This window comes from Acomys russatus, chromosome 5 (assembly GCF_903995435.1).
Source record: "Acomys russatus chromosome 5, mAcoRus1.1, whole genome shotgun sequence".
NCBI lineage: Eukaryota > Metazoa > Chordata > Mammalia > Rodentia > Muridae > Acomys > Acomys russatus.
This window is the reverse complement of record NC_067141.1, coordinates 58,265,672-58,282,359: the sequence shown is the minus strand read 5'-3', so window position 1 is coordinate 58,282,359 and position 16,688 is coordinate 58,265,672. Positions and strand designations below refer to the sequence as shown.

General features: G+C 40.9%; 1 protein-coding gene across 1 annotated transcript in view; it reads right to left on the bottom strand.

The window, feature by feature from the left end:
* Positions 1-16,249, bottom strand: part of Hells (helicase, lymphoid specific) — a 35,932-nt gene extending 19,683 nt beyond the window's left edge. The window contains exons 1-10 of the mRNA XM_051146427.1: positions 16,148-16,249; positions 15,777-15,898; positions 11,583-11,705; positions 8,503-8,559; positions 6,250-6,286; positions 6,101-6,165; positions 4,653-4,691; positions 3,381-3,608; positions 1,596-1,778; positions 978-1,121 (exon numbers count right to left, since the gene is read on the bottom strand). Of these exons, the coding sequence (XP_051002384.1) occupies positions 978-1,121; positions 1,596-1,778; positions 3,381-3,608; positions 4,653-4,691; positions 6,101-6,165; positions 6,250-6,286; positions 8,503-8,559; positions 11,583-11,705; positions 15,777-15,898; positions 16,148-16,178 (1,029 nt within the window). The 5' untranslated portion in view covers positions 16,179-16,249. The remainder of the gene's footprint in view (positions 1-977; positions 1,122-1,595; positions 1,779-3,380; positions 3,609-4,652; positions 4,692-6,100; positions 6,166-6,249; positions 6,287-8,502; positions 8,560-11,582; positions 11,706-15,776; positions 15,899-16,147) is intronic.
* Positions 16,250-16,688: the final 439 nt, after the last annotated feature.

Below are 16,688 nucleotides of genomic sequence, written 5' to 3'. Positions count from 1 at the left end.
TTGTTGGTATGTATGTGTTTGTTTTGAAGAAAAGGTGTAACTGTGATCTAGGCTAGCCCAACCACACCAATCCTCCTGCCTCTACCTTTTGAGTACTAAGATCACTCCCATGACACATTTTCATTAAACGATGGAACTGTAGCTATCATATTCAACAGTGCCACACACACAAATGGAACATTTGATAAAATATTACTCTCTGCTTAGAGCTTCTGTTTTGATGTCATGTTAAAACCATTATCTATATTACTTTCCTTCTTTTATGTAAGAAAAAGTTAAGGATTTGGGCAGTGGTGGCACATGCCTTTAATCACAGCAGTCTGAAGGGAAAAAAAAAAACAAGTGGATCTCTGTGAGTTCAAGACCAGCAAGATCTGAACAGTGACATTCAGGGCAGCCAGGGCTGTGTAGAGACCCCATCTTAAAAAGACAAAGAAAAGGCTAAGAGTGAACTTACTTAGGATGAACATTATATGATCAGAAGAAAATGCAAAGTAATAAAGAACCATAACCAATTCCGATGGAGCAGGTGAGGGAGAAAGACGATTAACTGCATTGCAAAACATGGACATAATAAATAAGGAACTAGAACAATGAAGAAAAAGGACAGAGTATCATCCACAATCCAAAAAGACAACACAAAAATGAGTTTTTCTGCAAATATTCTATTCTTATTTTGAATAAAACTGAACCAATAAGTAAATCCCAACTACATGTCTCAAATTTATCTACAACATATTTACAGATCAAATTATGTGTGACAGATTATAATACTTTAATATGACCACAGCTTAAAATCAGGGGCTTTAATTCTACTAACAGACAACAACATCCATCTTTCTATAGACCAAAGTCTCCAGTTGTACAGGAAATGAAAAGTACATCGATTACTTCAACCATGAGAAAGAAATGTTACTGGATGGTTATAACATGATTTAAAAATCCGACTCATGAATTGCAAAAGCAACCATCGGTACCTGTAAAGCATTCTGGTCTCTCATGGCTATCTCAAATGATGTGACTACCACAGGATGAATCTGCAGCATCCCTTGTCTTCTGTGGATATTCTTTACCAATTTTCGACGTTCCTGCCTGGTTCCATGATACAGCATAGTAGGAATCTACAAGGTTATATTGATCCAGGATAAAACACAAATGAGAACAAGTCACTTTCTCAAGGATATTTTTAGGTTAATTTTCCTGAAACTAAGTAGGTCAACTTGACTAAAAGAAAAAAACAAAACAAAGCACCCCTAAACCCACAAAAACAAAACTGTTTATGAGGCAAGTGGGTAAGCTATTTCAGGAATATATTCTTCTCATAAAGCAGGGATGTAAGTAAGATAGCATATGCATGCAGTACATGCACATGTTTCTCTTGAAAACAAAACAAAAACAAAAAATTTGGAATGGAGTGATGGCTCAGCAGTTCAGAGTGGTAACTGCTCTTCCAGAGGACCAGGGTTTGGGTCCTAGCTGTGACTCCTGTTCTAGGAGATTTGACACCCTCACATAGACATGCATGCATTCAAGGTACCAATGTACATAAAATGAAAATAAATAAAAGTTTAAAAGATAAAGAAAATATATCTTACTTCTGGAGTAAATCTTTTGAATTCAGCCATCCAGTTAGGAAGTGTAGACAAAGGGCCACAAACAAGAAAAGGTCCAGGTACACCCCTCTGAATCATCAACGCAATTGTGGCAATGCACTGAACAGTCTTTCCCAAACCCATTTCATCTGCTAAAATTCCATTAATTCCATTTTCCCAAAGCATCTGGACAAAAGAATACATTATATATAAATGGCAATGCAAACATTTCCTGAATTAACAAAAGCTCCTTTTTAAAAGTATAATCAAAACTGAGTCCAACATAATAAAGTAAATTCTAAGTTATGAAAAGTCCTTTGTATAGGCCATAAAGTGTTGAAGCCCTAACATTCATTTGAAAATTTAAAATTTCCACTTTAAAGCACTCAGAAAATACACATAAAAGACTGAAAAGATGACTCAGCAGTTAAGAGCATTTGCTTCTCTTCTAAAAAATCCCAGTTAGGATCCCAACACCTAGTTCACAATCATCTGCAACTCCAGACAGGGTCTTCTCTGACTCCCTTTGTAGACCAGGATGCCCTTGAACTCCTGCCTCTGCCTCCCTGAGTGCTGGATTACAGGTGTGCGCCATGGCACCTGGACTCTCCTAAGGACACCACTACCCAACATACAAGGCGCACATGCACCCTGACAATACACACAAATAATGTATACTTAAAAAAAATACACAAAATATTTATTTTATACTAAAATAGAGTAGTTTGAATAGTATTATCATGCTACTAAGTTATAAGAGAAAAGAATCCATATGAAGTATCAAAAATGAACTCCAGATCAGGTATGGCAGCACACACGTTTAATCCCAGCTCTCAGGAAACAGAGGAAGGTGAACCTCTGAATTCAAGGCTACCCTAGCCTAAGCATGTAGTGTATTCTGGATCAACAGCTACAAAGTGTGATTGTGAATGTCTCCAAAAACAAACAAAACGACAGTTAACTCAAGGGCTAGGGAAATGGTTTGGTGGGAAAGTGGTTACCACAAAAGCCTAATGACCTGAGTTTGGAAACCCAAAACACACATAAAAGCTGGACACAGCAGTGTACATGCTCTTCTAATCCATCCACTCCTACAAAGACAGGAGAATCTCCACAAGCTCCTGAGCCAGCAACAAGAGCAAATGCACTCATATACATGTGATTGCATCCGTGCACACGGGCGCGCGCACACACACACACACACACACACACACACACACACACACACGCGCACACACACACACACAAACTCAAACCAGGTTTCATAGTGAATGTCTGTAATGCCAGCACTTGAAGAAGTGGATGCAACAGGACCAGGAGTTCAAGTTATTTCCTGGTTCACTGTTTCCCAACAACCTCAGTTATGCCTCTCTTAAAATCAGACAAAAAAGATGCCAAGAAGGTAGGTAAACAGATAAAAAGCCTACTATGCAAGCTAGGCAACACTGACTTCAATCCCCAGTACCCTCAAAGGGGAATCAATTGCAAAGTTACTCTGACACTCTCATGCCACACCATGGCATCACATGAGCTAATACATACACATTATCTATACCCAAACACTAAAAATAAAATATGGAATAACAAGATAGCTTAGCAGATAAAAGTGTTTGCTATTCAAGCCTGCTGCTCTAAGTTCAACTGTCAGAAACCACAAAAACGTGAACAGACTCAACAAAATCATTTTCTGATATAAACATGTGTAGTGACACATGCCCATCACCCACATAGACACAATAGTAATAGAAAGAATTTTTAAAAAAAAGAAAAAAGAGAACTCATTATTACCCTAAGCCATTCCATGCCTTCTACTTGGTACCACCTCATCACGCCTCCTGTGAAGTGCTTTGGTTGTTGAAAGGGTACAGGCTGTCCATTACATTTACGAACTGGATCAAAAAAGAACTTAGAATTCTGCCTAACGGTTTGAGACAATCTATCTTTAATCATACTATTTGAATCCTTATTTTTCTGAAGATCTTCTACACAGAGATTAGCAGTGGAAGAGCTTTCACCCTGTAATGAGAAATATTAATTAAAATCTTGACATTAAATGCTATTATGCTCAGTTTGCCAGAAAATGCAACAGGCTGGTGGCACATGTCTCAATGGGAACAGTACTTGCTCTGCAAGCCTGGAGACCTGAGTTGGAATGAGAATACTATCAATTGGAAAGCTGTCTTTACTTCCACATGTACATTGAGGCATCATGCACGAAATTCTTTTTCAAAAAAGAAAAGGTAGCAAAATCTACAGTAATATATTTACTAGGTCTGGAGAATAAAACCTATATGCAGTTTAATAAAACTGGACTGACAAGATAGCTGAGTAGATCTTGCAGAATAGAATTCACTTGTCACCACTCTACCCCAGCTCTGAAAGATCTTATGGCCTCTTCAGGTACTCAAATGCGTGTGTGGTGTGGTGTGGTGTGGTGTGTGTGTGGTGTGGTGTGGTGTGGTGTGGTGTGTGTGTGTGTACGCGCGCGCGCATAAATAAAAACAATCTTTAAAAAAGGAATGCCAATGTATACCTATCTTTTTGAAACTTAGTAACAACTTAGTAATCAATGGTGGATCTTACCAATTTAAAAATAAACAAAAAAATAATGCTTTTATAGGTTTGTAACAACCTCCTATGCATCTCAGGCTGGACTTGAACTTAGTATATATGCCAGACAGGCCTCAAACTCATAATCCTCCAGGCTTACCTGAAATTACTGGTCACACCAGATTCAAGATGCCATTAACCTGTGTTTTAAAATGTTGAGGAAGAAAAAGATAGCTCAACATTTGCTATCAACCCTAATGATGGATGATCTGATTTGTTCAGTCCCTGGACTCACAGGATAAAATGAGAAACCATTCCTACCAGCCGACCTGACACCTGCATGCCACACATGTTAATGTAAAACAAACAAAAATGCCAAAAGGCCAGCAAAGATAGGGAGGTAAAGGAGTCTGCCGTCAAGCCTGTCTTCTGAGCTCCACACCACATGCCACGGCATGCACATACACTCATGCAGAGATACACACAGTAACTAAAATTTGTAAATCTTACCTCATTGTCCTTATGTTTTTTAGCCACTGACAAAATTTCCTGTAATATTGAAAAAATAAAAATTAATAATATATTAGACTACCACTTCCGCTGGGTGGTAGTGGTATACTCCTTTACGTAGCAGAATTAAGATTCCAGTGTACACATAACAACTGGAGCATCCCACAAATGTCTTTTAACTACAGCTCTGAGAAATCTGAGGCCCTCTTCTGGCCTATATGCACAAAAGTGCAAGCATCTATATCACAGACTCCTCAACAAAGAGCTGGTGTCATCTTCCTGCATGAGCACTTCGTAGCATCTTTGCTTCCCCCTACCTACAATAGTCTATTTATGCACTGTCTGCACACATACTAGTTCTACAAAACAGAAGACTATTTTCTCTACCAGAATTTCGGTTATAATTGTAATAAAATCCACTTGATACTTAGTAAAACTATGGTGAAGGCTAATGGAACTGCATGATCCTGTAACCCAGCACTCAGAAGGCTAAGACAGCAGAACCCCAAGCCTGAGCTATATACTAAGACACTATCTTTAAAAAAAAAAGAAGGAAAAAAAAAAAAAAAAAAAAAGCTAGGCATGGCAGCTCATGCCTTTAGTCCCCGGCATTCAGGGAGGCAGAGGCGCAGGCAGATCTATGTGAGTTCTGAAGCCAGCCTGATCTACAAGGCCCGTTCAGGATGGCCAAGGCTACACAGAGAAAACCTGTCTCAAGGGAAACACAATAAACTAATATCAGGGCTGGAGAGATGGCTCAGTGGTTGACAGCTCTGGTTGTTCATCTAGAAGACCTAAATTCAATTCCTATCACTGACATGGTAACTCACAATCTTTCTGTAATTCTGTTTCCTGGAGACCTGATAATCTCTTCTAGATTGAGGGCACTGCACATACACACGCGCAGGTAAAACTGCCATACAAACATTTTTTTCTTTTCTTTTTTTTGAAGAGAGGTTTTCTCTGTGTAACCTTGGCTATCCTAGACTCCCTTTGTAGACCAGGCTGGCCTCAAACTCACAGATATCCGATGCTTGGATTACAGGCATGTACCGCCTCACCCAGCTTCTTTCTTAAAAAAGGGTCTGACCACATAGCCCTGTCTGGCATGGAACTATGTAGACAGGATGGATGGCCTCCAAATTAGAAAGCCACCTGCCTCTGCCTCCCAAATGCTGGAGTTAAAGGGATGTGTCACCAAGTCCAGCTAAGTAAATACATTCTTATTTTGTTTTTCAAGACAGGGTTTCTCTGCGTAGCCCTGGCTATCCTAGAACTTGCTCTGTAGACCAGGTTGGCCTTGAACTTAAATAGATCTGCCTTCAAAGTGTTGGGATTAAAGGCATGCACTACCTACAACTGAGCAAATAAACACAACATTTTTAAAGAAAAATCAGCAGTAGATTTTAGTCAACATCCAATATTAAGTAATCTCTTTATATTATTACCTCTTTTGACATGATCTCTGAAATACTGTAAGATTCATCTTCTCTTCCTCTTTTCTTTTTCATGACTACAAAACAAATCCATTAACTTTTTAATAGCAGCTAAAAACATAAATGCAAACATTCTTCAAGACAGAGCCAAGTCAATTTACCTGGATTCTCATCATTTCCATCAACTGAATTTTTACCCTACAAAACAAAAATTTAGAATATTATGTTTATTAACTTTTATGTGTTCCTCCTACATGTATGCCTGTGCACCATGTACACACTTGGTGTCCAAGAACAGAAGAGGACATCAGATTCCCCTGGAATTAGAGACAGTTAAGAACCACCATGTATCCCGGCATACTCAGGCAATCAACTCTATCACTTCTCAAGTCTCTGAGGGAGCTGAAGACCAGGTAGCTTAGTTTTACAATGAAGGTTAACTGTTTCGGGGTTAAGATATGTTTAGGTCTAGATAGGTGCTCTAAGTTGATAATGACAACATGTGGTGGAGACTGATTTACAATCAGAAATTTAGATGCACCAAGATAGGAAACATGTCTTCTTCAAGGCTGTCAAATACAAATAGCCAAAGCACTAAGAATGCAACATCTATATAATTCCTGATTGTGTCATAGTTCTTCTTGCTATAGGTAATCTATTGTACATATGTGTAAAAATATGTGTAATAATATAAATGTATATGTAAAAAGAAAAAAAGAACCATGTGAGTCAAGCGGTGGTAGCACATGCCTTTAATCCTAGCACTCAGAAGGCAGAGAAAGGCAGATCTCTAAGGCAGAACCTAAAACAAACAAAGAACCACCATGTTAAGTGCTAGGAATGAAACCCAGATCCTCTGGAAGAACATCCAATGCCTTTAATTGCTCAGCCTTCTCTCAAGACCCTAGAATATTATTTTTACTAAGGTCTTTTATGCTATTATTTTCTTTTATTTTCCAGATAGATTCTCACTCTTGGCTGTCCTGAAAGTCACTATTTAGAGCAGATCAGGAGCTGTAAAGATGACTTAGCACTTCCTGTTCTTGCAGAGGACCAGTTTGGATCTGAGAAGCTACACCGGGCAGGTCACAAGAGCTTTGGGGGAATCCAGGATCCCCATGATCATGGAAAACTCCATGATCACCCAAACATAGGTGAGTTAGGTAGACACATGTACATTATAAAAACAAAAGTAGAAACATTTCCTATGTGGTGGTGCCACATACTTAACCCCAGCACTCAGGAGGCAAAGGCAGGCAGCTCTGTGAACTGGCAACTGGTATGTAACCCCTATTCATCATCATTACACATACAAAATAAAAAACCCTAAACTCAGTGAGTCACGAACTAATAAGCATGAACACAGACGGAGAAAATGTTAGAAAGAAAGGATTCAGGGGAAGTGGATAAATAGGATAATGGAATGAATACAACCAAAACATTGCTAATAATTAAGTGAAGAAAGAGCTAAGGAGACAGCTCAACAGTTTAAAGCCCTTGCCCAGCAAGCTGAAAAGGTCAAAACTGGAATGTGGATTCAAGAACTCATATAAATGGTGGGTCAGCATCGTGTCCCCATTTAACTCCAGGGCTCCATGGAGAAAGCAGACTAGCCATACTAAGTGAGACCTTGTCTCGGTGAACACAGGGGAATAACCTAGGAAGCCTCCAACAGACAACCTTGGGACTTTACATATATACATATGTGAATATCCATAAACATTCAGACACACCACAAATACACAAAAATATGAAAGGGTATTTAGAAAAAATAATTAATTAAAATGTTTTAAAAGATTTGAAGAAGGGATAGGAACAATGGCTACGTGTGTTCAAGAGTTCTGGCTCCTCTCCCAGAAGATCCAGGTTCAATTCCTAGCACCCACAGAGCAGCTCACAACACCTATAACTCTTAATTCCAAGGATTTCAATGCCCTCTTCTGGCCTCTCCAGGCACCAGGCAAACGTGGTGTACACATGGTGTACATACATACATACATATATACATACATACATGCACTCATTCATATTCCTAAAATAAAAATACATCTTTAAAAAATATATACTACTCATTAAGAAAAAAGTTTTAATGAGTTGAAAACTAAAGAAAACAAATACCAAACAGATGAACAACCTGAATATATCACCCACTTTTGGCTCCCGGGGGCATTCCACATATATGGTATTCTCACACGCACATCCAGGCAAAACAAAACACATGCACATAAATTAATGGTAAATATCTTTGTATAGACAATGATAGAATACCTATGAAATTAAGTAGATGATGAAATAAGTAACAATTTTCTCAAAGGGACTAAATCCTTCAATGGTGTATCATGTTGACTACCATAATCAAGACCCTAGGTTCAACCCATAGAACTAGAGGGGGAAATTCTAACATGTTATATTACCTCTACAACTTTCAATGACTGCTTTTTTCTCTCCAACTTCTCTTTCTTCTTCTGTTCCTATAAGATAATTTCTTCTTTAGGATATGTGACAAAAAATATGCATCACAATTACATCACCATGTATTCAAAATGAGGGAAAAACATTTAATTTAAAAACAAGAACTTTTACTTCTAGGCTTTACAAGATTACAGGAAACAGATGTACCCTCCTCTATCACACAGAAAATACAGACACAATATATCAGACGTGAACTCTGAGAAGGAAAAAACAAAGGTGATGAACCTTCTAACTGCTCAGCTTGCTGCCTGAGGTCAATTTCAAGGGCAAACAAACAGAAAACTAGTCTCTGAGATAAGGAGATGAAACTCAAAACTGAAAACTCATAGCATCTCCAAGGTCAAGTACCAATGAGAACTGTGATGCACAGAGAAAACAAGTCTCTTCAGTCTTCAAGCTCCTAAGTCCCTGGGCAAAGCCATCAGACAACCACCAGCAGAGGGAATAAACTGGTAAAGCAATCTGCCCAGAGAATCAGGAAAAGGAACAAGTTTATTCCCTAAGCTAAAGAGGAAGTCCTACAAAGTTAGTTGTTCCAGGTACACATATGTACCTTACATTTTGCCTTAACAAAGTTTCATTTTATGAGCACACCCATGATTCTGTAACATGGGGCTGAAGATCAAACTAAGGTGTCAGGTGTGAGATCAAGCACCTTTGCCTACTCAGCCATCTCACTGACCCTTTAAGCAAGATATACAGATTCATCTATAACTTCTAAGAGGTGACTGAAATGAAAGTTGTCTTGTACCTGAAAGAATTGTTTTGTGTTCTTCTATTTATTATTTTACCACAAAGATTTAAATAGGCTTTCAAAGTGAAGAAGAAAAACCTTTGGCATATGTAGTAAAGTCTTAGCCAATCACTGTTAATTGTGGTGACAAGAGACAAGTACACTCTGGAAAACGTACTGAAAGGTAATGCAGTTGAAGCAGATAGCAAATTTTCTTTAAATCTTGCTTTAAATCTTGAGAGCAACAAAAGCTACAAGCCAATGAAGCTTGAAAAAAATAACATAAGGAAACTAAAGCACTAAAGAAAAATCATTTTGCTGGGCATGGTAGCTCACTGTGGATCGCTGTGAGTTCGAGGCCAGCCTGGTCTATAAGGCGAGCCCAGGACAGCCAAGGCTACACAGAGAAACCCTGTCTTGAAAAACAAAAAGAAAAAGAAAAAAAGGAAAAATCATTTTACCAATTTTCACTGACTTCTTCGGGGAATCTGTGTGTCATGCTGCACATACGGTCAGACTTTGAGGAGGCAGGACTCTCACTGCACCAGGTGGGTGTCATGATCAAATTAAGTCTTCAGGCTTAGTGGTTTTACCCACTGAGCCAACTCACTGGCCAGAAAAGAATGCTTCACAAGTAATACCTTTTTTTTTTTTAACTTGATGGCAGAATGTGCTAGCACACACCTTTAATCCCAACACTATGTAGGTAGGGGCAGGTTGATCTCTGGAAGTTCAAGGGCAGTTTGCTCTAAATACTGAGTTTCAGGATAGCCAGGGTTATGTAGAGAAAAATCCTGTCTCAAAAAATAAGTACATTTGCTGGGCATGGTGACCCATGCCTTGAATCCCAGCACTCAGGAGGCAGAGGCAGGCAGATCGCTGAGTTCAAGGCCAGCCTGGTCTACAAAGCAAGTCTAGAACAGCAAAGGCTGCACAGAGAAACCCTGTCTCAAAAAAGGGAAAAAAAAACATTATCTCGTTCGTGTGTGTGTGTGTGTGTGTGTGTGTGTGTGTGTGTGTGTGTGTGTGTGTGTGTGTGTGTTCATGCCTATAGATTATTGCAAGCCACCATGTGTGGGTTGGGAACCAAACCTAGATCCTCTGAGAGATTACCAAGTGCTCTAACCACTGGACCATCTGGTGTGATATATATATATATATATGTTTTTCGAGACAGGGTTTCTCTGTGTAGCCTTGGCTGTCCTGGACAAGCCTTATAGACCAGTGGTTATATATCAAATTTTTGAAGAAAAGGGTACATTTTTAGACAAGAAAAGATATTCAGGCATGGTATAAGCTTACCAAGAGAAAATGCAAATAAATCCATAATACTAGAAAACATATCAGCACTATTTAAGGTCATGTATCAATGCAGAAATTAAAGATGGGCAGGATGAACCACTTGGTGGCTTCCCAGGTATATAGAAACTGTATGTGCAGGTCAGCAGTAGGATTATAGCTCAGTGGTTAAGAGTATTTGCCTAGCATCCGAGAAACACCTGGTTCAACCCCTAGTACTGCTGAAGAAAACAGAGGGAAGGAAAGAAGAAAAAGTGTGTGAGCACAAAACCAGCCATTTAAAAGGTAGCTGCACCTGATGAATATGCCTATAACCACAGCACTCAGGAAGCAGAAGAATCCTAAATTCAAAGCCAGTCTACAAAACAGCTCAAAATAAATAAATAAATAAATAAACAAAAACCAAAAATGGGCAATTAGCATTCATCAAACTATCTAAAATAATGCTATTTTTAAGAATGAGATACTTAGCCGGGCGTGGTGGCACACACCTTTAATCCCAGCACTCGGGAGGCAGAGGCAGGCGGATCGATATGAGTTCGAGGCCAGCCTGGTCTACAAAGTGAGTCCAGGATGGCCAAGGCTACACAGAGAAACCCTGTCTCGAAAAAAAAAAAAAAAAAAAGAATGAGATACTTAATAAATAAATAAATTAATAAATTCATAAACAGGATGGGGCAATGGCTGCTCTTCCAGGACTCAAGTTTCAGCTCCCAGCACCCAAATGACAGCCCACAAGGATCTGTAACTCCAGTCTAAGGGGATCCAATGCTTTCTAGCCTTTTCAAGCACCAGACATACATATGGATGGTACATATACATGCAGACATACATGCAAAAAAAAAAATCATTTACATAAAATAAATAAAACTAATTTTAAAAACTCAAACCATATACTTGAAGCCTCTACATTTTACTATACCTTACTTATACCTCAAAAAGCAGTTTCAATGTTTCTAACGTATTATCTAGTTAATCATACATACATACCTCCAACTGTTGTTGTTCCATTTTAGTCAACAAAAATTTTGAGTAGATATTGCTTTTTTCAAGCAAATGCTGAAGTCTGCGATACCGAATTTCAGTAGACTCTCTATCCCAAGACATTCGCGCCTATGCAAAGAAAAATAACCCATACTACATTTACTAAAAAGGCACAAGTATCACCACCCTTTTACATAGCAAGTTAGGCGCCAGCCTGGCCACAAGAAACTATGCCGCAAAACAAAATGAAACAAAGCAATGAAAATAAAATAGAATCAGAAAACAAAATCAAAACCCAAAGAACTCAAACCAAAACAGGTGGTGAGAGAGAACTGAGGAAGATAAAAGGGGAGGAGTTAACAGTGACATCTTGTATAAAACCTTAACTTTTTATGCTAACTGAAACAAAATAAACCAAGAATAAAAAACTCACTGGCTGGGCAGTGGTGGCGCACTCCTTTAATCCTAGCACTTGGGAGGCAGAGGCAGGTGGATCCCCGTGAGTTGGAGCCCAGCCTGGTCTACAATGCGAGTCCAGGACAGACAAAGCTACACAGAGAAACCCTGTCTTGAAAAGCAAAAAAAAAAAAAAAGAATCCTCACTGGCCAGAGGCTACCACATCTTTTCATAACTTTAAACCTGTTGTTACCCAGGCACAATGGCCTGTGCCTATAATCCCAGTATGCAGGAGGTAGGTGAAGAAGGAGAGTTAAGGGTTCAAGGATAGCCAGTTACTAGGGAGTTCCAAGCCAATCTGGGTTAATGAGATCCCATCTCAAAAAACTCACAACAAAAAGACAAATCTTGTGCTATAAATTTGGCCTACAAGAATGTCATCACCAAATTCATACCCTCAAATTTGGATCAGAACACTAAACACCAAAATAAACCTTTTGCCTTTCATAGGCAGTGCCCATGACCAGCTGGGGGCATCAGATGGTTATTGGCTTTCAAATGGCTGCCAGGAACTAAAGTCAGGTTCTCTAGAAGAGCAACAAGTGTTCTTTTTTTTTTTTTTTTTTTTTTTTTCTTTTTGGTTTTTCGAGACAGGGTTTCTCTGTGTAGCCTTGGCCATCCTGGACTCACTTTGTAGACCAGGCTGGCTTTGAACTCACAGCGATCCGCCTGCCTCTGCCTCCCGAGTGCTGGGATTAAAGGCGTGCGCCACCACGCCCGGCTGCAACAAGTGTTCTTAACCACTGAGCCATCTCTCCAGCCCCCTGAAACTGAAGTTTTCGTCACTGTAGTCTGGCTAATCTATTCTTCAAAACTCAGCTTCCTGTACCTTTCAGACTGACTTTGATCCAATTCCAGCTTGGAGGATTTGGACTTTCAGAATTTCAACACTTGGCATTTAAACTTTCCAACATTGTGATTTCTGAGATTTTGTGGAGTGGACCACATGACGAGCACTGCTGCTTGACAAACTTCTAGCATGTGGGTATCATGGACCACAATTCTCCAGCATCCTTCTACTTTCTTCTTTGGTGATTTTCACTGTTTGGGGAGTTTCTTTATGCATTTTTCCTTTGAGAAATTTTGTATGGGCTTTGGTAGAGGATGGGAATATATACAATGACATTCTCTCCAAACAATTCTTTGGAAAAAAAAAAAAAAGAAAAGGCTGCCACTGTGGAACCATATAGCTTGATAACTGCCTACTCCCACAGGAGAATCACCATTGTGTCCCCATGTTTGCACCAAATTAGAGAAGTTAAAGATTTATTAACTGGCACCTCTCTTCTGCACACATGCTTGCCTCTAGCTCTCCCTCCCCCTCCCTGTATGGCCTCTTCCTTCCCCTCCCAATAAACCTGTGTTTATTAAAAGACTTTACACACACACACACACACTTAACTGAAAGATGGTTCCACAAATTCTGAGGCACTTACACCTGATCCCAAGGATGAACACACACAATCAAGAGAAATGGTGGATCTAGACCCAGAGTCTGAGTTCAGTTAAGAAGTACAGAATAGGGCTAGAGAGATGGCATATAGGTTAAGAACACTGACTACTCTACTCTTCCTGAGGTCCTGAGTTCAATTCCCAACAACCACATGGTGGCTCATAACCATCTATGTGATCTGATACCCTCTTCTGGTTTGCAGGTGTACATGCAGGTAGAGCACTGTATTCATAATAAATATATCTTTAAAAAAAAAAAAAAAAAAAAAAAAAAAAACATACAGAATAGTGCTCACAATTGAGTCCCTTACAGGATAAATGGTAAGTTCTGGTGTGCCTCACAAGGAGCAGATTCTGTTAAGTTAGACTGGCTTGATCCCAACTCTGCCATATACAGGAGAGACATTTTAAGAGTTAGGGTGGCATGACATACTGGGAAAAAGTTATCAGGACCTTTCTTCTGAGGTGTGTATGAGAACAGGCCTGCATTTTAAGCCTGAGGCACACAGGAGCACACAAAGGAACAACTCAATGCTTATTATGCTGCGTGGTGCAAACACTGCATCGTGCCCCATGAGGAAGGCAAACCGCTCTTATGGGTTTCTTGCTCAGGACTCAATGTCTGGGACCTCCTGACCACAGAGGCTGAGAATGTGCAAGAGGAAGTATAGAGGGCCCTTGGGGTGGGGAATGGGGTCGCTGAACCTTAGAAAACAAGGACTTAGATGCTTGCTAAACTTACTGCTATTGCTTCAAAAAATGTAATAAATTTGATTACCTCTTTCATTCTGGATGTTGAAAATAGGGCTAAAATATGTTAAAAACAATCTGTGAAGAGATCATATGGCTCTTAGAATCATTAAGTCTGCAATAAACCAGTTATCCTGACTCACCCTCATATCATCCTCCTTGCAGACTCTACATCTCCTCTTTGGAACCTGAACCCCACTGGAGCTGAACTCTGACACATTTACCTTATGACCCCAGTTTGTTCATTTGTAAAAATAACCTGGGCTGGAAGGATGGCTCAGCAGGTAAAAGCGCAACTGCTCTGGCAGAGGATCCAGGTCTGGTTCCCAGCACTCTGTCCTGCCAGGTGGCTCTCAACCTCTTACTCTAGCTCCAAGACATTCGCAGCTTCTCCAAACTCAAGTGCACACACACCACTTCCAAATAACAAAGAAAAAAATTTTTTTCTTTTTTTGGGTTTTTCCAGACAGGGTTTCTCTGTGTGATGGACCAGGCTGGCTTCAAACTCAGAGATGCCCCCTACCTCCTCCTCCCCAGTGCTGTGATTAAAGGCACAGATGTATAATTCTAATACTCGGGAGGCTCAGAATGGAGGACTGTTGAGAGTTCTGGCCCAGCCTGGGCTTCAAAACCCCAAAGAGAACTCATATATTGATAGGATGAAATAAATGCAAGGAAAGAACTAAAAAGGATTTAAGAACTTTCTGTGGTTTTATCAGTTTTTCTTGCGTATACAACAATTAAGCAGCAGGGTGGGATGTCATAGTACCGAAAACAAGAAAGATTTCCCAAATGTTAAAGCTGCTCTTGCTAAGTTTTAAGGTTCTGTTTAAAGAAACTATAAATACTATAACGTGTTACAAAATGGTCCACCTCAATTTTAGCTTACAGATTTCTTACAGAAAACTAACGCAAGTTGATCGCTTAGGTAGCCAACTGTAATAAACTGCTAAGAAATCATTAGGTAGCACACTTCAGTAAAGAGGAATCCTGGAGTGTGGAGGCCAGCGTAAGACTGTTTCAAAAACAAAACAAAAAGAAAGGAGGAGGAAATAATCAGTAGATCTGGATCCCAGCCCACTCTTGACTGATGGCAGTATGTACCATCTTTGTCTAGTACTACGTTATGACCCTGGGCGGTTAAGGATTAATGTAGGTGATGAGGCATACAGTGAAGGTTCATATTTAAAAGGCAAGCAGAGATGGTAGTGGAGGGCACTCCTCAGTGACTCTGGATAAATCATAACAGCCCCCCCCCAAAAAAAGCAATCTGAAACCTTCACTAAGATAAGCTGGGACTCCCCACGCCCCTACCCCCAAACCACACCTCAGAAACCTATCACGTGCCAAGATTTCATCGTTACAAGTACGAAAACGACAAGTGACCAGGCTGCTCTCAAGTTCAAGGAAAAGAACTAACAAGAGGCGAAGAAACGCCGGGCGGGGGGGAGGGGGGGGGCGGCAGGGGGGCAGGGTGCAGAGTCCCGGGGAGGGGGGCGGCAGGGGGGCAGGGTGCAGAGCCCCGGGTCATGGGGAATTACCTCTTCTAACATCTTCCGCTCTCTTTCAAGTCCTGCAGCCTCGAGCTGTTCTTCCTCCTCCAGCATGGCTGGGGTAATCACAGCAGGCTCCGTTTGCTCAGCCATCTCTGGAGCTAAGGGCCCTAAGCAGGTATGGAGGGCTTTTAGGAAGTGATCCAAGTCGCTACAACTAACTTACTGAAAGTCACAGAACCATCTGAAGCAAAAGCAGTAGCGCCTCGGTGACAATGTCCATTTGCCCGAACCCAGGTCGTGAAGAGGGGTGCAAGGGAGGCTTCCGGAACCCCTCACGCCACCTGCCCCCTCAGCCCGGACCTCAGCTGGCTCCCACGCCCCCCGCCCCCGGTGCAGCCTCCATGCCGCCGGCTCACCGCTGCCGCTCGCGGGCCGCTCCGCAGGCATGGCTGGACACCGGCCGGGAACCTACTCTCCTCTCCTCAACACCTTAAACGCCGCGAGCGAATTCTTCACAGCCTGCTCGCGCAATCCCCGGCGCGAGAAAAACCCGCGCTTCTCCTTCGCGGGAAAATCCCGTCGTCTCGCGAGACTTCCGGATCCACGCCCTCTCTGGTACTCTGCTCACGAGATTTGGAGCGGTCTTTTCGATCCGCCTCTCAGCGCTAGGGACCCAATATTCTTTACCTGGACCTGAATGTCAGGGAAGTGTGTGTTGCTGGCTCCAGCCTTGAACTTCTCCCGTTATCGTGGAGACTCTGCAGGTCGTAGAGGGCCAGATTGTCCCTTTTTACTTAATGATGGTTCCTAATTGTCGACGGTAAGAAAACCATGATGAAGGTCAGTGTTTCGATGTCCAAAACTACCAAGCTTGCTGGACCCTGCACAGTCATAGTCCACATTTTTCGTAAAATTCCTGCCCAGATAACTCTGAGGATAACTAATTCAGGAAAATTA